At 45.0% G+C, this 24,151-nt stretch overlaps 1 protein-coding gene across 1 annotated transcript in view; it reads right to left on the reverse strand.

Annotated features, from left to right (window-relative positions):
- Nucleotides 1–1,063: 1,063 nt before the first annotated feature.
- Nucleotides 1,064–24,151, reverse strand: part of LPGAT1 (lysophosphatidylglycerol acyltransferase 1) — a 57,258-nt gene continuing 34,170 nt past the window's right edge. The window contains exons 3-8 of the mRNA XM_075267165.1: nt 21,237–21,355; nt 17,538–17,633; nt 14,274–14,547; nt 5,755–5,881; nt 5,345–5,451; nt 1,064–1,871 (exon numbers count right to left, since the gene is read on the reverse strand). Coding sequence (XP_075123266.1) covers nt 1,720–1,871; nt 5,345–5,451; nt 5,755–5,881; nt 14,274–14,547; nt 17,538–17,633; nt 21,237–21,355 — 875 coding nt within the window. The 3' untranslated portion in view covers nt 1,064–1,719. The remainder of the gene's footprint in view (nt 1,872–5,344; nt 5,452–5,754; nt 5,882–14,273; nt 14,548–17,537; nt 17,634–21,236; nt 21,356–24,151) is intronic.

Here is a 24,151-nt window from a genome sequence, read left to right on the forward strand (position 1 = left end):
CACAGGTTCAACGTGACCAAATCCAACCTTAGACAGGACAACCGAATTCGTAAAATACCAAGCAAAACGGGCAAACGCATTAAAGAACGGGTACATGGTATGGCTTCAACTCCACCCCTTCATCCTTGACATTATAGGCAAGTCTGTGGGCACATGGACGGCCAACACTCACGGGCGCACCCTCATGTGAACCCACACTGAAAAGCCCACATGTCCATCGTCAGGGACAGACGCTCATCACTGGCCGCCAACCCTCTCCAATCTGGAAGAACCATATTCTGTAGGGGGTTTTGGGGCCTCCGGAACGGCCGTCAACAATGGCGGACTTCTAAATATATGGATGGCCGGTGGTAAACGAGACGTTAAAAATTTACGAGAGCTACTCATCGTCGTTGTCAAAAAAACAATAATACCTTTATGTCTCCATAGGCAGCGAACGGGTAACCTCGCCAAGTGAGTAGGGTGGCACCAATAGGAAAATCGGATGCTCGAATACACTCCATGGGCCAAGTACAATAGTGAGATTTGGGTAATCCTTGGGGTACAAGGACGGGCGTAAGAACCCCCAGTCACTCAGCTTTATTAGCCTCCGTTTAACCGTTTCGTTGACTATTGTGTAGAGTAAGCGACATCTGGACATCACGCGGCGACGCTGCCCTACAACATGAAAGCGATCAGCCCAGTGTACAAATCGAGCTGACACGTTGTCCCCTCAGATTCGGGGGGGATTGAAGGAAAGAATATTGGTCACATACGGTCAGAGTCACCCCTGGATTGGCAAATACAATACAACTCTCCCGGCCACTTCCCCTGCATGTCATCGAGAGAGGCCGCGGCGTGGAACCAGGACGAGGACGCTAATGAGAGACGACACTTGGGCCAACAGACTCCCTTGACAGATGATCGGATGCGCCTGTGAACATTTTTTTTTCCAGGAAAACAAAAAAAAAAACAGTCCACAGAATTTTTTCTTTTTTTATAACTGTGTAAAAAGTGCAATTAAAGGAAAGGAAAAAAAAAATAGACTACATTGATAAAATCCACATACAAAAAAAATGGCGCCTACTAACAAAAACCACCCAAAAAAAAAACAAGTCAATAGACACTGCTCCGAAATGCCGATTGTACGAGTAAACGTAGAGACGGGCGCCTCCATCTTCATCGGGTTGGATGCGTGAAATGTCATGAAGGACAAGACGAGAGCGAGGACAAGTTTATGGCGTCTCGCCAGACCGTTCGTCACGACGCGTCCCTTGGGGCCAAAAACCAAAAACAGGACAACGCGTTTCACAGTCTTTTTGTAGGTTAAATGGAGGGGGGGAAAACCTTTTCGCCCGAAGGCTTTGTATTCCGAGACCAAGCGCGCGCCAGCTTTGGGTCTTTTTGTTTATTTTTCCAACATGGTTCCACTTCGTTGCGTCCGGCCATGAACAACCTTTCCACCGAGGACTCCTGTCCGTTTGCTAAAAAAAATACCTTAGCGGGTCACCGACACGGATCCGTTCTATCATGAGTTTAAAACGGCCCCAAGTGGAGCGAAAAATGAAAAAAAAAGAAAAAGAAAAAAAAAAAAAAAAATCAAATTATAAAAAATAAAAAGAAAACAAGTCAGCGATTTTCTTGACTGTGGTGTTATTCACATTCACACAGATAACATGAGGCTCTTACGTAAGAGCTTGAAATTTCCTACATTTAAAGTCCTCAGGTCCCAATGAGAATTTAAAATAGGCATTGATAAAAATAGTGAAGAACGCAGTACCACATGTACCCTGACAAAAACGCCAGCGACTGTACGAGGAAGAGCCAGATGTTGTTTAGGGTCATCTCTCTCGGCGCGGCTTTCTTCTGTCCCGGCAAGGGGGGGAAAGCACCTGGAAAAGGAGAGAGAGGTGTGGGAGTCTGTATATGTGAGAGGAGCTCAGCCATGTATATGGGGTTATAGGAGAGAAGCTGCTACACTATAATATAACCCTATATATTACAGAGCTCAGCTTCTCTCCTCTATCCTATAACCCTATACATCACACAGCTCAGCTTCTCTCCTCTATCCTATAACCCTATATATCACACAGCTCAGCTTCTCTCCTCTATCCTATAACCCTATATATCACACAGCTCAGCTTCTCTCCTCTATCATATAACCCTATATATCACAGAGCTCAGCTTCTCTCCTCTATCCTATAACCCTATATATCACACAGCTCAGCTTCTCTCCTCTATCATATAACCCTATATATCACAGAGCTCAGCTTCTCTCCTCTATCCTATAACCCTATACATCACACAGCTCAGCTTCTCTCCTCTATCCTATAACCCTATATATCACACAGCTCAGCTTCTCTCCTCTATCATATAACCCTATATATCACACAGCTCATCTTCTCTCCTCTATCCTATAACCCTATATATCACAGAGCTCAGCTTCTCTCCTCTATCCTATAACCTATATATCACAGAGCTCAGCTTCTCTCCTCTATCATATAACCCTATATATCACAGAGCTCAGCTTCTGTCTTCTATCATATAACCCTATATATCACACAGCTCAGCTTCTCTCCTCTATCCTATAACCCTATATATCACAGAGCTCAGCTTCTCTCCTCTATCCTATAACCCTATATATCACAGAGCTCAGCTTCTCTCCTCTATCCTATAACCCTATATATCACACAGCTCAGCGTCTCTCCTCTATCCTATAACCCTATATATCACAGAGCTCAGCTTCTCTCCTCTCATATAACCCTATATATCACACAGCTCAGCTTCTCTCCTCTATCACATAACCCTATATATTACACAGCTCAGCGTCTCTCCTCTATCCTATAACCCTATATATCACAGAGCTCAGCTTCTCTCCTCTATCCTATAACCTATATATCACAGAGCTCAGCTTCTCTCCTCTATCATATAACCCTATATATCAGAGCTCAGCTTCTCTCCTCTATCCTATAACCCTATATATCACACAGCTCAGCTTCTCTCCTGTATCCTATAACCCTATATATCACACAGCTCAGCTTCTCTCCTCTATCATATAACCCTATATATCACACAGCTCAGCTTCTCTCCTCTTATATAACCCTATATATCACAGAGCTCAGCTTCTCTCCTCTATCATATAATCCTATATATCACACAGCTCAGCTTCTCTCCTCTTATATAACCCTATATATCACAGAGCTTAGCTTCTCTCCTCTATCCTATAACCCTATATATCACAGAGCTCAGCTTCTCTCCTCTATCATATAACCCTATATATCACACAGCTCAGCTTCTCTCCTCTTATATAACCCTATATATCACAGAGCTCAGCTTCTCTCCTCTATCATATAACGCTATATATCACAGAGCTCAGCTTCTCTCCTCTATCCTATAACCCTATATATCACAGAGCTCAGCTTCTCTCCTCTATCCTATAACCCTATATATCACAGAGCTCAGCTTCTCTCCTCTATCATATAACCCTATATATCACACAGCTCAGCTTCTCTCCTCTATCCTATAACCCTATATATCACAGAGCTCAGCTTCTGTCTTCTATCATATAACCCTATATATCACAGAGCTCAGCTTCTCTCCTCTCATATAACCCTATATATCACACAGCTCAGCGTCTCTCCTTTATCCTATAACCCTATATATCACAGAGCTCAGCTTCTCTCCTCTATCCTATAACCCTATATATCAGAGCTCAGCTTCTCTCCTCTATCCTATAACCCTATATATCACAGAGCTCAGCTTCTCTCCTCTATCCTATAACCCTATATATCACACAGCTCAGCTTCTCTCCTCTATCCTATAACCCTATATATCACACAGCTCAGCTTCTCTCCTCTATCATATAACCCTATATATCACACAGCTCAGCTTCTCTCCTCTATCCTATAACCCTATATATCACACAGCTCAGCTTCTCTCCTCTATCATATAACCCTATATATCACAGAGCTCAGCTTCTCTCCTCTATCCTATAACCCTATATATCACACAGCTCAGCTTCTCTCCTCTATCCTATAACCCTATATATCACACAGCTCAGCTTCTCTCCTCTATCCTATAACCCTATATATCACACAGCTCAGCTTCTCTCCTCTATCCTATAACCCTATATATCACACAGCACAGCTTCTCTCCTCTATCATATAACCCTATATATCACAGAGCTCAGCTTCTCTCCTCTATCCTATAACCCTATATATCACAGAGCTCAGCTTCTCTCCTCTATCCTATAACCCTATATATCACACAGCTCAGCTTCTCTCCTCTATCATACAACCCTATATATCACACAGCTCAGCTTCTCTCCCTCTATCATATAACCTATATATCACAGAGCTCAGCTCCTCTCCGCTATCATATAACCCTATACATCACAGAGCTCAGCTTCTCTCCTCTATCCTATAACCCTGTATATCACACAGCTCAGCTTCTCTCCTCTATCATATAACCCTATATATCACAGTGCTCAGCTTCTCTCCTCTATCCTATAACCCTGTATATCACACAGCTCAGCTCCTCTCGTCTATCATATAACCCTATATATCACACAGCTCAGCTTCTCTCCTCTATCATATAACCCTATATATCACAGAGCTTAGCTTTTCTCCTCTATCATATAACCCTATATATCACAGAGCTCAGCTTCTCTCCTCTATCATATAACCCTATATATCACACAGCTCAGCTTCTCTCCTCTATCCTATAACCTATATATCACAGAGCTCAGCTTCTCTCCTCTATCCTATAACCTATATATCACACAGCTCAGCTTCTCTCCTCTATCATATACCCCTATATATCACAGAGCTCAGCTTCTCTCCTCTATACTATAACCCTATATATCACAGAGCTCAGTTTCTCTCCTTTATCATATAACCCTATATATCACACAGCTCAGCTTCTCTCCTCTATCCTATAACCCTATATATCACAGAGCTCAGCTTCTCTCCTCTATCATATACCCCTATATATATCACAGAGCTCAGTTTCTCTCCTTTATCATATAACCCTATATATCACACAGCTCAGCTTCTCTCCTCTATCCTATATCACAGAGCTCAGCTTCTCTCCTCTAGCATATAACCCTATAGCATATGGTTCAGCTTCTCTCCAGCTATAACATCATCCTCTCAGAAGCCAGCTCATAAGATTTCTCTAATAGAACTTATAGGACCGGTCCCCCCGCCAGTCCTGAGACTGAAGAAGCTGTTGGAGTGCCGGGTTCCCCTTCTGTCTGGGGTCGGGCACAGTCACACGTACAGGCGGTAAATACATAGCACACCTTTCCTAGAGCCGCAGGGCTGTTCCCAGACACGGTGACGTCCTACAGTCATTTATACTTTACCTGTTTTATAAAAATGTGACAAAAGCTCTTCTTTTTCGACAAAGCGCTGATATAACCAATCTGTTAACGCTTCTGTTTCCATGGGAACATCTTTGATGGGATAGATTCTGTTCAAGAGAAGAACAACAAATATGATATCATTATCAGAGGGAACGATCGGTGTAATTACCGGGGGGGATTAGTATGTAGTGAGATGGAAATAGACGTCTACGATCACGCCACAACCACGAAGACGTGCGCTCCCGTTATTCTGTAGGGTTTGCCCAATTTAGTCATTACGTCTCCAAAGACAAACAGAAGGTGGGTTATACCAAAGACTTAAAGGGGTTCTCCACTGTAATATGACATCACGTTCATGGATGAAAACAGCGCTTAATCCGTGTCACTCTAGTAAGCGGGAACAATCCTACCTGTAGTACACGTGTGTGACAGTAGGTGGCCGGTAGCCCAAAATCCAGGTCTGAATGTCCATGGGATTTGCCTCTGGGTATCCAATGGTGGTGTCTATCACCCACTGTAAGCCTTTAGGTTTCCGCTCTGTGAAGGGAAGAAAAAATAAAATAAGGTCATGGTAAAATACACCGAATATACGGTAGGTTATTATGAGCCATTTAGGAAAATCTGTAAAATATAAGAAACTATTTCTATATTACAAAGGGTTGTGCAGTTTCTGCCATCATTAGGTCAGGCCCCTTTTCAAGGCCACACCTACATGGGGAGATTATAATAAAGAGTGGAGGTGAGTATACGCAGGAGAGGAGAGTATGCGCAGGAGAGGCGAGTATGCGCAGGAGAGGCGAGTATGCACAGGAGAGGCGAGTATGCACAGGAGAGGCGAGTATGCGCAGGAGAGGCGAGTATGCGCAGGAGAGGTGAGTATATGCAGGAGAGGAGAGTATATGCGCGCAGGAGAGGAGAGTATATGCGCGCAGGAGAGGAGAGTATATGCGCGCAGGAGAGGAGAGTATATGCGCGCAGGAGAGGAGAGTATATGCGCGCAGGAGAGGAGAGTATATGCGCGCAGGAGAGGAGAGTATATGCGCGCAGGAGAGGAGAGTATATGCGCGCAGGAGAGGAGAGTATATGCGCGCAGGAGAGGTGAGTACATCCAGGAGAAGCGAGTATATGCAGGAAAAGCTAGTACATCCAGGAGAGGTGAGTATGTGCAGGAGAGGTGAGTATGTGCAGGAGAGGTAAAAATGTGCAGAAGACGTGAGTATATCCAGGAGAGTATATGCAGGAGAAGCGAGTATATGCAGGTGAGGCGAGTATATGCAGGTGAGGCGAGTATATGCAGGAGAGGTGAGTATATGCAGGAGAGGTGAGCAGGAGAGGCGAGTATATGCAGGAGAGGCGAGTATGTGCAGGAGAGGTGAGTATGTGCAGGAGAGGTGAGTATATGCAGGAGAGGTGAGCAGGAGAGGCGAGTATATGCAGGAGAGGCGAGTATGTGCAGGAGAGGTGAGTATGTGCAGGAGAGGTGAGTATGTGCAGGAGAGGTAAAAATGTGCAGAAGACGTGAGTATATCCAGGAGAGTATATGCAGGAGAAGAGAGTATATGCAGGTGAGGCGAGTATATGCAGGTGAGGCGAGTATATGCAGGAGAGGTGAGCAGGAGAGGCGAGTATATGCAGGAGAGGCAAGTATATGCAGGAGAGGCGAGTATGTGCAGGAGAGGTGAGTATGTGCAGGAGAGGTGAGTATGTGCAGGAGAGGTGAGTATGTGCAGGAGAGATGTGTTCGGACTGAATGAAACTGCAGCTAGAACCTCACTGATATTATAATATTCCAGCCGGAATAACCAACGTGCACAAACTCCTGTCGGTTATCCGGGTTGACGCTTGGATTTGGTAATTTTTCGATTAATTGTCACGCCCAGCTGTAATCTCTAGAGAACAAGCCAGATAAACACTGGAAGAACATACAAAGAACACGCAGATATCACCCAAGATTGGATGCAAACCCAACAAGCATTCTACTGGGGCCAGTTCTAGATCGGAGGGAGATCTAGAGATTAGATACGTCCACGGATACATAGGACCAGATTTCGAGGCTCTGCTCAGCACTGGCGATGCTTCGCGCACATCTGGCGATCCTCTATGGTGTAGGATTTATTGATGTGTTAGGGCGGGGTCAGCGACAGAGGTCTGCACCAGGAACAACGCCAACCCCCCACCCCCACCCAGACCGCCTGGATTGGAGTCATTTCCCGGCTCCGTCTGTGTCTAAATCTAAAAACCTTCTTCCCAGGTCATGAATATTTCATTGAGGAGGGACATCTGGAGTTCTGGCTCTCACATCTATAGTAAAACAACAATGAGGCCTAAGCATTTATAGCACGTGTAGTCTTCACGTCTTCTCGGTATTCGCTATGCACGCTGTATATCTGATGGCGAGGACCAGAACGAACTGCTCACGTGCAAAAAGACTGGTACAGCCAAAGCATTTCAGGTACAGTCACCCGGGAAGACTTTGCTTTCTGTCTATTCCGAAGGTTGCCAAGTTACCATAGGATTTATTATTTGGGTGACCACCATATTGCGCGTGCCCGGGCCACAAGAAAATGGCTGCTTACACCAGGTTACTGTGTAAGTGGCTACAAGAAAATGGCCAATTACACCAGGTTACTGTCTAAGCGGCCATTTTCTTGTGGCCCGGGCATGTGCAGTCGTCTCTGCCAGAGGCCTAGAGGATTGAAACCAAAGACGGAAGAAAACACAGGGAGAGGCCATTCCAGAAGAAGATGGAGGCGGAGCTGGAGAGTTCTCTCACAGCATTGGGGACACCCCCAGTGCTGCGAGAGAACTCATTTGCATACAGAAGAAAACTGGGATGTCTACAAAACAGCGGCGTGGAGAAGACATCTAAAAGTAGGAGAAGAATAGCCTTTCTTAAGGCTATTCCTATGTGTTAGGCCCTGTACCCACGGAGTAACGCGCCGCTCCTTCAGACACGTAAACATGTGTCAGAGTGAGGTGCTTCAAAACAGAATCCCATAAATTTCAATGGGTGCCGAGTTACGCGCGCTACATATTGAAATCAATGGGAGGATTTTTAACCCATTGATTTCAATGTGTAGCGTGCGTAAGCCGGCACCCTTTGAAGTCAATGGGATCTGTTTTGAAGGGCCTCGCTCCGACACGTGTTTACGTGTCAGAATGAGCGGCGTGTTACTCCGTGGGAACGGAGCCCAAGGGAGAAAAAAAAAAAAGGGTATACCATGATAGGATCCCTTTAATTTTAATATACCTTACTACCACGGCATGGGAACCTTCACAAGGCACACGGCTACTGTAACAATCGATCGGCACCTTATGACTACAGTAATGATCAGGAACTATTGGGGTCAGAGAGTCGACTTCATCTTACTCACTACGGTCTGCTCTTTAACACATCCACCACCCAGAGGGGTTACAAAAAAAATGGTCATAGATTTTTGATGCAATCTCGGACAACCTGGACTACAGTAGTACTCGCACTAGCCTGCAGCGAAGCCTGAGACGTATTCCCGAGGCTCCGCACTTCTTATCACCTCGGCTACAGGTTGTATAACTGGATCACGTCTCTTTATTCTGGTGCAAACAGAAAACAAAGTCTCGAAACCTTGGAATTCGTTATCGTGTCGCAGCTTTTATCGGTTTCATTTTGGATTTACCACCAGCAATGGCTGATGGGCTCTGGTTTATGTCGTATTTCAGGCTAACGAATTCCCGGGGGTCATGTAACTCCCAGCAGCCTAAATATTTAATGCAGGTCCAATTTTCATAGACTGCCAGAATCGCCAAGGCTGCAATGCTCCCCTGACACAAGTGTCTCAAATTCTCAGTTGTCCCTGAGCTGGTGGATGGCGACTCGCTGCTACAATGTCTCCCAAAGCCAGCACATGGAGATTCTGCTCCGTAAGGGCATGCTCACATGGCGGAAAATGGAGAGAAATTCAAGCCGACATTCGTCAATCTCTACCTCCAAGTGAAAATCATCTACCCCGAAATCAGCATCAAATTCTGCTACGTGAACATATCCTTAGTATCTTACTCAGTAGCAGCATGGTGGACATTAGACAGCAGTACTGAGCAGTACAGATGTCTATAAAGTACTTGGGGCGAGATAGAAAACTCACTATTAGCAGCAGCAGCCTCTAGGCCTTCCTCTCCATAGACTTCTACTGGTACAGGCATTTGGAAAGGACCCCAATAACTCAAGAAAGAAGAATTTTTTTGAGTGACAAAATATATAAGCCAAGTTTCTTACATTTGTGCTATTGATTTATGCAAATCAAATTTATTCCATAGGTATTAGTATGGAGTTCAGCCCTCTAAAAATGTAGACTATATCCGCTTGCCCATGGGCACCAGTTCTGATACATCCCCCTCTTAGGCATACGTATAGATATCAATAAATGTTCTACATGGAAGTGAAATCCCTGGCGGTCAGTGGTCGGCTTTGCAAGAACCAGGTGTTAAGTTCTCCAACAGCACCACCCCAGGCAAAATGAAGAATTACACAGATCTCAATCACAATGTATCAGCTGTCCTTGTAGTGCACGAATATGTTGGGTCCTCCAGAGTGGGAGATGTTCTACATATAACCGAATATTGAAGGGAAATCGCAATCTAAGCAAAGGCCGTCCAAACTCGAGCACAACCAGCCATTCACAAAATCCGAATTCTAATGCCATAATTACAGGACAACGGGGGCACTCCCAAAAATATGCAGATCTATGTGTGAGAGTTATTTCTAGTTCTAACCTTTCAATGAACAGTAATGTGCATAGAAGCGGGGGTGGAAAACACAAGAGCGGTCAAGTGCATGATGGCCATATATCCAAGGCGAAACGGAGCAAAGCGATGACTATAAATCCATGTGATACACTGGACGCAGTTCACTAACTTTAAGCTTTCATTAATGTAATTTATTGATTTCTTAATTGAACACAATCTGGGTGGTGTTTACAAGCAGGAGGAGATGAGCAGCTCCGAGCCTCGTATCATCAATATTCACAGGGTAGCAGCAGTGTACTGACATTACTGGCAAATTCTATTTCCATACTGTTGTCTTCGAGGAGGCGTATTATAGTAGTTCTATTCTTGTACATAGGAGGTAGTATTATAGTAGTTCTATTCTTGTACATAGGAGTAGTATTATAGTAGTTATATTCTTGTATATAGGAGTAGTATTATAGTAGTTATATTCTTGTATATAGGGGGCAGTATTATAGTAGTTATATTCCTGTATATAGGAGTAGTATTATAGTAGTTATATTCTTGTACATAGGAGCAGTATTATAGTAGTTATATTCTTGTACATAGGAGTAGTATTATAGTAGTTATATTCTTGTGTATAGGAGTAGTATTATAGTAGTTATATTCTTGTACATAGGAGCAGTATTATAGTAGTTATATTCTTGTACATAGGAGCAGTATTATAGTAGTTATATTCTTGTGTATAGGAGTAGTATTATAGTAGTTATATTCTTGTACATAGGAGCAGTATTATAGCAGTTATATTCTTGTACATAGGAGTAGTATTATAGTAGTTATATTCCTGTACATAGGAGTAGTATTATAGTAGTTATATTCTTGTACATAGGAGTAGTATTATAGTAGTTATATTCCTGTACATAGGAGTAGTATTATAGTAGTTATATTCTTGTACATAGGAGCAGTATTATAGTAGTTATATTCTTGTACATAGGAGCAGTATTATAGTAGTTATATTCTTGTACATAGGAGTAGTATTATAGTAGTTATATTCTTGTACATATGAGCAGTATTATAGTAGTTTTATTCTTGTACACAGGCCAGAATGATAGCAGACACTGTATTGTAGACAGGGGGCAGTATTAGTATAGTATAGTATAGTAGACAGATCCTTTAAGGGTACATGCTTTCCCTTTTCACAAAAGCGTACACTATACTATCCACAAATGATCATATACGCCTTGTAACCAAACATCTGCAGTAGGCACCAAGGATCTGGCCACAGGTGCACAAACAATTTAATGGAAGATGTGATGGTTTCAGCAAGAACTAAATAGTCTATCACTTTGGGAAGGAGACATGCTGTGTGTCTCAGATTATGGAAACCCTGCGCTAATGCAACACAACCTATTACTGAGGCAATAGCATTAGGATATAAATTCCTGGCCAAGCCTAAGCAGCTGTTTGTGATCATGTGGTAATCTTATAAAGACACGCTGGGTGTACTGCTCAGGTATTCTGGAGGGCGGCCTGTATGTGACCTGGACGTCCTTCACCGACAAGGCTCTGCAGATGAACAGACTACAAGGCCACATAAATTCTATCTATCTATCTCCTATCTATCTACAGTCCTATGAAAAAGTTTGGGCACCCCTATTAATCTTAATCATTTTTAGTTCTAAATATTTTGGTGTTTGCAGCAGCCATTTCAGTTTGATATATCTAATAACTGATGGACACAGTAATATTTCAAGATTGAAATGAGGTTTATTGTACTAACAGAAAATGTGCAATATGCATTAAACCAAAATTTGACCGGTGCAAAAATATGGGCACCTCAACAGAAAAGTGACATTAATATTTAGTACATCCTCCTTTTGCAAAGATAACAGCCTCTAGTCGCTTCCTGTAGCTTTTAATCAGTTCCTGGATCCTGGATGAAGGTATTTTGGACCATTTCTTTCTACAAAACAATTCAAGTTCAGTTAAGTTTGATGGTCGCCGAACATGGACAGCCCGCTCTCAAATGATCTGAAAACAAAGATTGTTCAACATAGTTGTTCAGGGGAAGGATACAAAACGTTGTCTCAGAGATTTAACCTGTCAGTTTCCACTGTGAGGAACATAGTAAGGAAATGGAAGACCACAGGGACAGTTCTTGTTAAGCCCAGAAGTGGCAGGCCAAGAAAAATATCAGAAAGACAGAGAAGAAGAATGGTGAGAACAGTCAAGGACAATCCACAGACCACCTCCAAAGAGCTGCAGCATCATCTTGCTGCAGATGGTGTCACTGTGCATCGGTCAACTATACAGCGCACTTTGCACAAATAGAAGCTGTATGGGAGAGTGATGAGAAAGAAGCCGTTTCTGCACGTACGCCACAAATAGAGTTGCCTGAGGTATGAAAAAGCACATTTGGACAAGGCAGCTTCATTTTGGAAACAAAAATTGAGTTGTTTGGTTATAAAAAAAGGCGTTATGCATGGCGTCCAAAAAGAGACAGCATTCCAAGAAAAACACATGCTACCCACTGTAAAATTTGGTGGAGGTTCCATCATGCTTTGGGGCTGTGTGGCCAATGCCGGCATTGGGAATCTTGTTAAAGTTGAGAGTCGCATGGATTCCACTCAGTATCAGCAGATTCTTGAGAATAATGTTCAAGAATCAGTGACGAAGTTGAAGTTACGCCGGGGATGGATATTTCAGCAAGACAATGATCCAAAACACCGCTCCAAATCCTCAGGCATTCATGCAGAGGAACAATTACAATGTTCTGGAATGGCCATCCCAGTCCCCAGACTTGAATATCATTGAACATCTGTGGGATGATTTGAAGCGGGCTGTCCATGCTCGGCGACCATCTAACTTAACTGAACTTGAATTGTTTGTCCAAAATCCCTTCATCCAGGATCCAGGAACTGATTAAAAGCTACAGGAAGCGACTAGAGGCTGTTATCTTTGCAAAAGGAGGATCTACTAAATATTAATGTCACTTTTCTGTTGAGGTGCCCATACTTTTGCACCGGTCAAATTTTGGTTTAATGCATATTGCACATTTTCTGTTAGTACAATAAACCTCATTTCAATCCTGAAATATTACTGTGTCCATCAGTTATTAGATATATCAAACTGAAATGGCTGTTATAAACACCAAAATATTTAGAACTAAAAATGATTAAGATTAATAGGGGTGCCCAAACTTTTTCATAGGACTGTATCTATCTATCTATCTATCTATCTATATATCTCATAAACCTCTCTGACCCACCAAGACTCGGTCTCCACAAGGCCTCTGAAAGTGAGTGTCCTGTGGCGTTGAGACCAAGACGTTAGCAGGAGATCCTTCAAAGGGAAAGTGTTGCCAGAAAATTATCTATTTTTGGAATCAAGTTTTATGTTAAACATATTTTTAAATAATTTTTGGTGAGGTTTATAAACCTATTCCGTGTTATTATCAATATTGTAAAGGAAAAAAAAAAAAAAAAAAAGATTCCTAAAAATTCTGGCCACTAAACCAAATACTAGGCTGAGACTCCCTTTTTTCTGTAGATTTCTTTGCAGCAGTCACCTCACTTACAGCACAGTGATGATCACAGCGATCACGTCTACATAGATAAGACGCAGAATCCATCAGGTGAAGTCACAGCTTATCTACTCCATCTCCATGGATTGGATTTGCAGAATATCCCACAGATGCTCGATTGGACTAAAATTTGGGGAATTTGGAGACCAAGTCAAGAGCTACAAAGCTCTATACATATTAAGCTACAATGCCTGGTGTGTGCTGACAACTTTTGGTCGTAGACATTGTTAACTTTTGCAGCAATTTGCTCTACGGTTGCTTTTCTGTGGGACTGGACCACATGAACAAGACTTTGCTTCCCAAGAACATCAATGAGCCTTGGGTACCATGACCCTGTCCCCGGTTCCTTGGACCACTTTTGATAGGTACTGACCATTACATACTGGGAACAGCCCAAGACCTGCCATTTTGGAGATGCTCTGGCCCAGGGATCCCAATTTGGACTTTGTCAAGTCCATCAGACCCTTACACTCTTCCGTTTCCGACACTAACTTCCGGAATCTGCTGTTCGCCGTCTAGTTTACCCTTTCCACTGACCGGCGCCATTCTCAATGTTCTTCACATCACCTGGATGACTGGTATAGTCACATCCAATATGGCCGCCAGTGCTCTCCAAAAGAATAAGGACTTTATTTAAGGACTTACCCACTTGAGAGGTGTCGCTCCCCGCCGGAGTCCCATTCTCTTGTTGTGCCAGCAGTGTCTTCAGGATAACTTGTGTAGCCCCCAGTCTCGGGAGGGTGACGTGAGTGAGAAATGGCAAGTTATTTTTTTTGGCATATAACTGGCTTGTTTCCCTTCTTTTCCTGAGAAAGCCGCCCTCTGGGAATAAGATGATCCACTTTCGATCTCGACTCCTGTAGTATTTCTCTAGGTGCACCTTCAGGAGGACCAGCTGCTGATCCCGGTAAGCTTTGCCCTGGGAAGAGAGCAGATGGATCATTGTCTGCTGACTGGTCACTGATGACTGAGAAATATATAGTACGCTGCACCCCCCTAGATCGGAAACGGTTGGATGAATCAAACGGGTGCAGTGTGGGGCCATTTTATTAGGCAATTCCCAAAATCTTATCCTATACTTCCCATAATAATAACCTGTAGAACTGTCAGCAGAACACACGCTCTGTTTATGGTACCCGTTCCCTCTGTCTAGCCACTTTGGTCACATGGCTGCAGCATGTAAAGGGTTAACCCGCCTGGGATCCGAGTTAACCTCCCCTGACACTCGCGGCAGAGTCCGGCTGTGCGCGTCGTCAATTGGTCACGGAGCATGAATGGTCTCTTGCCCGTTCTGTAGCAGGAAGGGGTTAATGCCCTAGACCACCGAGGAGACGCACATCAAAGGGGTTTCTGCAAATTTTAATACTCATGACCGACCGCTCCTGCACCAATATCAGATTGGTAAGAAAAACCCATTGTAACCTCTTTACTGCCCTAGTGCACCAAGTATAGGACCATTAACCCCTTCACTGCTTAACATTTGCCCCGCACAGAAAACAAGGGAAGGTTTGTCCTAAAAATTCCTTCCGACGCTGAATTTCCTCCTCTGGATCGGGTCACCGTTACCGTAGCCAGATTTGTCCTCATTTGGTAATAGCTTAACAATGACTAACCCGAAGATATACAGTCCAGAGAAAGAATGTACCCCCCACCCCCACCCGAGACGCTCCAACATCCCGAGCCTGGTGAGCGTCTCAAGGAGCAGATCAAAGGACAGAACGTTCCCCCCGCAACGATCACCATTAACCCTTGTAAGGGGTAACGGATTTATACAAATAAAATCTCTGTTTGCTGTCAGTGAACGGAAACCCCTGCAGGGACCCAAATGTGCAGCGTTGTCCCAACACGGGCACAACCACTACCAGGAAAACCTATAGGAAAGATCTTGTAGGAAATGTGCTGTCATTTTACAGTGACTTGTGGGTAACCAAGTATGGCCACTAGATTAAAGCGGACCTGGCCTGAAAAGCCCAATGGCAGCCATCAGCTCAGGTGCTTAGATTATCCAGATCTGTTCAGTTATTCCAAAGTTATAAGCCTGGTTTGTGTAAATTAGGGCATGTCATATAGCACAGAGACCCCGCCCACAGAGAAAAAGATATAACATTGTTACCGGCCACATGGCTAGTAGACCCTAACCTACAACAACACTAGAAGGGCTTATATCTTACGAATGGCTGAACAGATTTGGATAAAGCAAGCAACAAATTGCTCAGGATGACAGTGCCGATCTGATGTTGCCTTAGTGACAGGTCCTTAGTTGGCACTTACAGGGGACCCGCTATTTATTTTCCTTGGCGCTCTTTGGGTCCATTAGAACAGAACTGTGATAGGTGACTACAGGGAGTGTAAGGTAGTCCGAGGCACACCCAGGGAATAAATGTCCAAATACTAAGGGTCTGACCACCAGGTCCTGCAGCGATCAGGAAAACAGGGGACCCCAAAACCCCTCCATACTTCATTGTGAGCTTGTGTGACCAGCGCTCCAGTCACCTCTATGAGGCTGCGCGGACTAATCTCTGCCAGTCACAAAAACTCACCGGTGCTCCATTCATCATGGACTTTAGGACTGCCGTTCTGCAAACTGCTAAGGGACTTGGCAACCGGACCCCAAGTAACTGGACTCTGAATAGGGAATAAGTGTCCTTACTGGTCAACCCCTTTAAGTGCTGAAGAATGGCAATGCCTGGTATATTTATAGGGGCGGTCCTTGACTCTAAAATTCTGTGATACATATCTAGTTGTTGGAGGGACCCCTACCGATCACGGGAATGGTGGTCCAGTGTCCTCCGCTGATGTCAGTCTCTATGGGACCATTACTCCACTATTAAAGGGGTTTTCCAGGCAGAATTTTTTTAAAATTTTTTTAAGAAAGGTGTGCTAGGGCTAGTGATGGGTTAGTAAGTACACCCATATACCTTTAGCAGTGTTTGGAGTGATTTCTGGGTGTCTCTGGGTGCTGCTGCATCCTCTGTGTTTGTTTACATGCTGTAAGCTTCCTGTGTACCTGCTCCACTAACTCCCTCTCACTCAGAATCCCAATCCTCTTTCACTCTGTCTCACTAGCCTAGCCCATCCCACCATTCCTGTCTCACTGAGCTTAGCCCCTCCCACTCTCACTGACTCTCTCGCCCATTACTAGCCCCTCCCACTCACTAGTGATCCCGCCCATTACTAGCACCTCCCACTCTCACTAGTGATCCCGCCCATTACTAGCACCTCCCACTCACTGGTGATCCCGCCCATTACTAGCACCTCCCACTCTCACTAGTGATCCCGCCCATTACTAGCACCTCCCACTCACTAGTGATCCCGCCCATTACTAGCACCTCCCACTCTCACTAATTAGTAATCCCACCCATTACTAGCCCCTCCAACTCATTGAGTAGTGATCCCACCCACTACAAGCTCCTCCCACTCTCCCCATCTCCCTAGATAAGCTATTCCACTCACTACTAGAAGATAGGAAGATGAGGACCTGTTCCCTGGACACATGAAGGCTTGGTAAGTGTTCATGGAGAGAGGGAAGAGAAATGGTGACGTTCCGTTTCAGAAGTGGAAACGGAACGTCACCGCATTATCAGAAAGTGTCACATGACCTCTCCAGGTATAGGACTAATTAGAGATTTATTTTTTTTTAATTGATGTAAATTAGAAGTTAGGGTGGGGGAAGAGGGAGTTTAGTTTAGGGATTAATTATCCGTTTATCCTGGACAACCCCTTTAAGTCTTGCAGACTTTGCAGGGAGTAGTGCACATCCATGACCAGCACTCTCATTCAGATAGATAGAGAGGACCCCTCATTCCTGTGATCAGTGGGATCCCAATGATGGAAATCTCACAAGTATCGTCTATGCTCCAGAAAAAGTAAGAAATAAAATAAGCCCAAAACCAGAACACGTCGGCTTACCTGTCGGATAAAAAAATCTCCGTGAACGAGGGACACGATCCCGAAATTGGTGTATTTGAAAATATGGTCCATGAGCCACATCATTTGCCGGACAACCTGCAAAACGAGAAAAAAATAAAGATTACACTGAATATTAGAGAACACAAAAATATTCCAACTTAGACCTAAAACATAAAGAAGTGTCGCCTGCAGAGACCATGTCCTGTCCTGACCCCGCCGCCTCAGACTACGGAGCAGCACATGTCCCCGCAGCAGCTCCGAGCCCCTGGAAACAGCTGAGGTAAGCGGTTCTCTATACTCCGATATTTATTATGGCCGTCAGATCATCATGTAGGTCAGGAATATAATCAGGAGCATTTATGAAGAGATATATGCCAGGAAACCGTAAGCGAGCAGCCAGACATTCCCTTATTCTGTACAGCGGCTCCCAGAAGGCAAATCACATGAGAGTCACAAGCCGGGTGATGTAAACAGTGACTGTACCAGCAGAATAGTGAGCGCAGCTCTGGAGTATAATACAGGATAAGTAATGTAATGTATGTACACAGTGACTGTACCAGCAGAATAGTGAGCGCAGCTCTGGAGTATAATACAGGATAAGTAATGTAATGTATGTACACAGTGACTGCACCAGCAGAATAGTGAGCGCAGCTCTGGAGTATAATACAGGATAAGTAATGTAATGTATGCACACAGTGACTGTACCAGCAGAATAGTGAGCGCAGCTCTGGAGTATAATACAGGATAAGTAATGTAATGTATGTACACAGTGACTGCACCAGCAGAATAGTGAGCGCAGCTCTGGAGTATAATACAGGATAAGTAATGTAATGTATGTACACAGTGACTGTACCAGCAGAATAGTGAGCGCAGCTCTGGAGTATAATACAGGATAAGTAATGTAATGTATGTACACAGTGACAGCACCAGCAGAATAGTGAGCGCAGCTCTGGAGTATAATACAGGATAAGTAATGTAATGTATGTACACAGTGACTGCACCAGCAGAATAGTGAGCGCAGCTCTGGAGTATAATACAGGATAAGTAATGTAATGTATGTACACAGTGACTGTACCAGCAGAATAGTGAGCGCAGCTCTGGAGTATAATACAGGATAAGTAATGTAATGTATGTACACAGTGACTGCACCAGCAGAATAGTGAGCGCAGCTCTGGAGTATAATACAGGATAAGTAATGTAATGTATGTACACAGTGACTGCACCAGCAGAATAGTGAGCGCAGCTCTGGAGTATAATACAGGATAAGTAATGTAATGTATGTACACAGTGACTGTACCATCAGAATAGTGAGCGCAGCTCTGGAGTATAATACAGGATAAGTAATGTAATGTATGTACACAGTGACTGTACCAGCAGAATAGTGAGCGCAGCTCTGGAGTATAATACAGGATAAGTAATGTAATGTATGTACACAGTGACTGTACCAGCAGAATAGTGAGCGCAGCTCTGGAGTATAATACAGGATAAGTAATGTAATGTATGTACCCAATGATTCAACTAACTTTATTTTCAGATGGCCAGACTGTGAATGCTTAAATCCAACTGCTCCCATTCAAACATCTGTTGTTAGGTAAGACACCTACTGTATGAATGTCCATCCACCTGTCCTACCCATCTGTAGTAATGCAGGACACTATAGAAGTCCTCCGCCCTGTATAATACACATCTACTGTACAGTTCCTTCCAGCTAGAAGCGGTGCCAGATCCCTGACATCTCCATTACTCTGCCCAGGAACCTGCAATGTTTATTGTCCATTTGGAGAATACAAGTATCACGTGTCGGAAAATGTACTCAGACAGTAGACAGACTGGCCGGCTCAGCAGCGATGACCTGGCCTTGTAACCAGCCGGTCCTCTGCCATTATATATTGCTCAATAATTGACAGAATGGCCAGTGATTGGCGGCCGAGGACTCAGAGACATTACCCATTTACAAGAACGGCTAAAATAGAAGCAAGGCCATCAAAGCCTAAACCTACTAAGCCATGATGAGTATCTACTGAGGCTCGCATTAGGGGGGGTCACCGACATGTCAGAAGATTGCTGTCAATTCAATTACATAGCAATTTGGTATATCCCATGTACGATGTGTAGATCACGCTCTAAAAGGGTCTGCACGCAGCGTCTCCTCTTACTCCGGGTTATCCGGCTTCATTCAGTACCTGGTAAAGAGACAATGTATGGGAAAGTCCTACTAAAGCTGAGCTGCAATACCACATACAGCCTGTGGACAGGTGTGGTGCTGTATGCGTCACCTATCCACAACATAGGTGGTAAATGTCTAATCACCAGGACCTCAATGAATTACTATAGCATGGGTCTCGAGTCCAGGGGGGCTCAGGACCCCACCATTATAGTGATGATGGAGGTCTCAGCAGTGGGGCAACCCCTTTTTTGTGACTAACACGTAGGAATAGCCTTAAGAAAGGCTATTCTTCTCCTAACTTAAGATGTTTTCTCCGCGCCACCATTCGGTATAAATCCCGGTTTTCATCGGTATGCAAATGAGTTTTCTCGCAGCACTGGGGGCGTCCTCAATGCTGCGAGCGAAATCTCCAGTGACGCCTCCATCTTCTTCAGGAACGGGCTCTTCACGCATCTTCTTCCGGCGCTGGGGGTCAAACTTCTAGGCCTCGGGCAGAGCCACCTGTGTATTCCCGCGGCCACAAAAAAATGTCCGTTTGCACAGTATTGTAAGCGGCCATTTTCTTGTGGCAGGCGGGCATGCGCAGTCAGCTGCCCTAGGCCTAGAAGTTTGAAGCTACCGCTGGAAGAAGACCTGTTCCTGAAGAAGACGGAGGTGGCGCTGGAGAGTTCTCTCACAGCATTGGGGATGCCTCCAGTGCTGTTTGAGCGCTGGGGCCCGCCCCCAGTGCTGCGAGAGAACTCATTTGCATACCTGCAAAAACTTGGATTTCTACAGAACAGCGGCGCAGAGAAGACATCTAAAGGTGGGAGAAGAATAGACTTTCTTAAGGCTATTCCTACGTGTTCGGATCCCTTTAAGCCCTTGAGGACAAACTGGTTTTCCACTTTTTACCTTCCAGCAAATTTTTTGCACAAAAAAAACCAAAACGACTTTTGCAAAATTTTTCAACTTTTTCATGCCATGTATGCCAGAAAACTACAGAACACATACAGTGACATACAACATATTTCTGTTGTGTATGTCTCTTTTACAGAAAATCAGCTGGTGCACTGGGGGCGGGCCTTCAGCTCCCTGGAGCAATGGTCTTACTGCTTAGGTAGGATGGGTGAGGTCATAGCAGTGGGATGATCCACTCTCCTTGCACGGGGTGGCTCAGACAGGAGATGGTAGGGGTCTGAATGCCAAGAGCCGCACTCCAGGGAGCTGAAGCCCCGCCCCCAGTGCACCCACTGCTTCACTTACATAAAACGTCAAAGCTGTTTGTCGCCAAATCTACAAGTGCCCCACACAACAGCGGTATGATGTCTGTCACAGTAATGCGCCCTGTAATACAGTGTTGGCAGTGGAGTATATACTCGGAGGAGGTGGAAGACTCCCTCTAAGGAGCTAAGTACTGTAAATGTATGAGGGCCTTTATTATAAGACGCCAGGGCGTGCTGAGTGTTCAGCGCCGGAAAACAAAAGCGTCTCTTTGCCCCCACTTAGCCCCTCTCGAAGCGACAGCCAGTTTCCATAGCGAGACATCATACCAGGCCTTTGTCCTGCAAGCACATCATTAATGTGCAGACGTCCCCCGTCGCTTGATGATTCACCAACATTACGGCCTCGTCTTCTGTGATCGTGTGAACGTCGTCGCCCCATTCAAGAACTGCAACGACAAGAAAATCCCAACGTTAGACTTCACAGGGCTCCTATGGAGAAGCGGCCATACAAAGAACGCAAGCGGCTACTGTACAGATTATACAGCCGTGGAACAAAGCAGAACACAGAGCCCGGCCTCGCCAATATTCTGGAGACTTCACTTTACTGTCAGGAGGACTCCAAACGCACGCAAAGGCCCTCCAGATGTAACGGGGACATCCTTAGCAATATCTAGTCATACATAATGGTTTAAGGCAGTGTCTCCATGTTAATATCTATGCTTAATAAAAAAAAAAAAAAAAAAAAAAAAAAATTCCTGCAGTTCTGACTCTGACCACCAAGCCAAATAATATGCAGAGACTTCCTGTTTTCTGTAGGAGATTTCTTTGCTTATCCGCACTCTGATGATCGCAGCTATTATGTCTGTGTAGGTAAGGCACATAATCCACCAGTCACAATAGAGGATTTTACGGCTTATTTACATATTTAGGAGTCAGGGATTTGTCGAAATGGATTTAACCCTTTAACGGTGACATAGCAAGTAACCATGGAGACACATGGGTCTGAAAGGGAGCTGTAGACACAACTGTAGGAGATATGTAATAACACCATCAGAGGCCGCCATGTGACGGTGGTGAGAGGTGATGGCGACATTACGCACCTCCATAGTAGAGTTATTAGTGGACAACAAGAAGAAATCCCCAACAGGGGTCTCTAAGAACAGGTATTATGGCACCGCTGTATGGCGCCCCCATGAGGACATACTACCTCTGTAATACCGTAAGGGATTGAGCATGATGTCCTCACGTACCCCTGCAGAGTCACACCATGGCCGTCTGCATGAGCTGCAAGGATCGCGCTCACACAAGCCAAACATGGGAAAGAAGATTCAGTCATTTTTGTTCAGCATGAATAAGTGATCTGCCGAGTATACGGAGAAGATAACACTGCCGAAAATAGCAGAGATGTGCACCGTCACCATGGAGGGAGCAGAAATACACCCTTCTGTCAGAGCCAGTATATCACACAGCCTGCAGATAGATAGGTTAGTGTCACCAGAACCAGCATATCACCCCAGCCCTGCAGATAGATAGGTTACTGTCACCAGAACCAGCATATCACCCCAGCCCTGCAGATACATAGGTTACTGTCACCAGACCCAGCATATCACCCCAGCCCTGCAGATAGATAGGTTACTGTCACCAGACCCAGCATATCACCCCAGCCCTGCAGATACATAGGTTACTGTCACCAGACCCAGCATATCACCCCAGCCCTGCAGATAGATAGGTTACTGTCACCAGAACCAGCATATCACCCCAGTCCTGCAGATAGATAGGTTACTGTCACCAGAACCAGCATATCACCCCAGCCCTGCAGATAGATAGGTTACTGTCACCAGAACCAGCATATCACCCCAGCCCTGCAGATAGATAGGTTACTGTCACCAGACCCAGCATATCACCCCAGCCCTGCAGATAGATAGGTTAATGTCACCAGAACCAGCATATCACCCCAGCCCTGCAGATAGATAGGTTAGTGTCACCAGAACCAGCGTATCACCCCAGCCCTGCAGATAGATAGGTTACTGTCACCAGACCCAGCATATCACCCCAGCCCTGCAGATAGATAGGTTAATGTCACCAGAACCAGCATATCACCCCAGCCCTGCAGATAGATAGGTTAGTGTCACCAGACCCAGCGTATCACCCCAGCCCTGCAGATAGATAGGTTACTGTCACCAGACCCAGCATATCACCCCAGCCCTGCAGATAGATAGGTTAATGTCACCAGAACCAGCATATCACCCCAGCCCTGCAGATAGATAGGTTAGTGTCACCAAACCCAGCATATCACCCCAGCCCTGCAGATAGATAGGTTAGTGTCACCAGACCCAGCATATCACCCCAGCCCTGCAGATAGATAGGTTACTGTCACCAGACCCAGCATATCACCCCAGCCCTGCAGATAGATAGGTTACTGTCACCAGAACCAGCATATCACCCCAACCCTGCAGATAGATAGGTTACTGTCACCAGAACCAGCATATCACCCCAGCCCTGCAGATAGATAGGTTACTGTCACCAGAACCAGCATATCACCCCAGTCCTGCAGATAGATAGGTTACTGTCACAAGAACCAGCATATCACCCCAGCCCTGCAGACGACAAGCCAGCCCTGTGTAGTCTGACCCTGCCTCTTCTGTCCTCAAATTTTTTTAAAAATTGCATATTTAGCCATAGACTTAGAAGGGTTTTCGGGTCTCAAATCAATGTGAGGTCAGAAAACCCCTTGAAAAGATTTTGGAAAATCCATAAGTCTCTCTGTCTGTGATGTGACGGCAGCCATATTGTTGTGTCCTTCCCAGAAACAGATCTACCTGACCAAGTGATTGGTACAATTGGGGCGATCTGGGGGCTATTACCTAAATGCAGACCTCCTCATTGGGTCCAGGCTTGTGGTGTGAGAAGCAGCAGCTGCTCGGGGCCCGGCGCTCACAGGCGGCTTTGTGATGACATGTACAGTAAAGTAAGATGATACCGGGACGGGTGAAGCATTCGGGGTCAAAAGGGTACAAAGCACAATGGGCGCAGCGGAGACCCCTCTGGGAACAGCTGCTACAGTAAGTGACACAGAGGCCGGTGCACAGGAACCTTCTACTGATAGGATGCTGCAGACAGGGGCGAGGGAACCTAAATGTGACTGTCCGTGCATGCTGGGAGTTGTAGTTCTGCCATAGCTGGAGGGGCACAGACCCGAGACCAGAGGTCCAATGCCTTATGCACTTGGTACCATCTCTGTA

The sequence above is a fragment of the Leptodactylus fuscus genome, chromosome 3 (genome assembly GCF_031893055.1).
Source record: "Leptodactylus fuscus isolate aLepFus1 chromosome 3, aLepFus1.hap2, whole genome shotgun sequence".
In the NCBI taxonomy this organism is placed as follows: Eukaryota; Metazoa; Chordata; class Amphibia; order Anura; family Leptodactylidae; genus Leptodactylus; species Leptodactylus fuscus.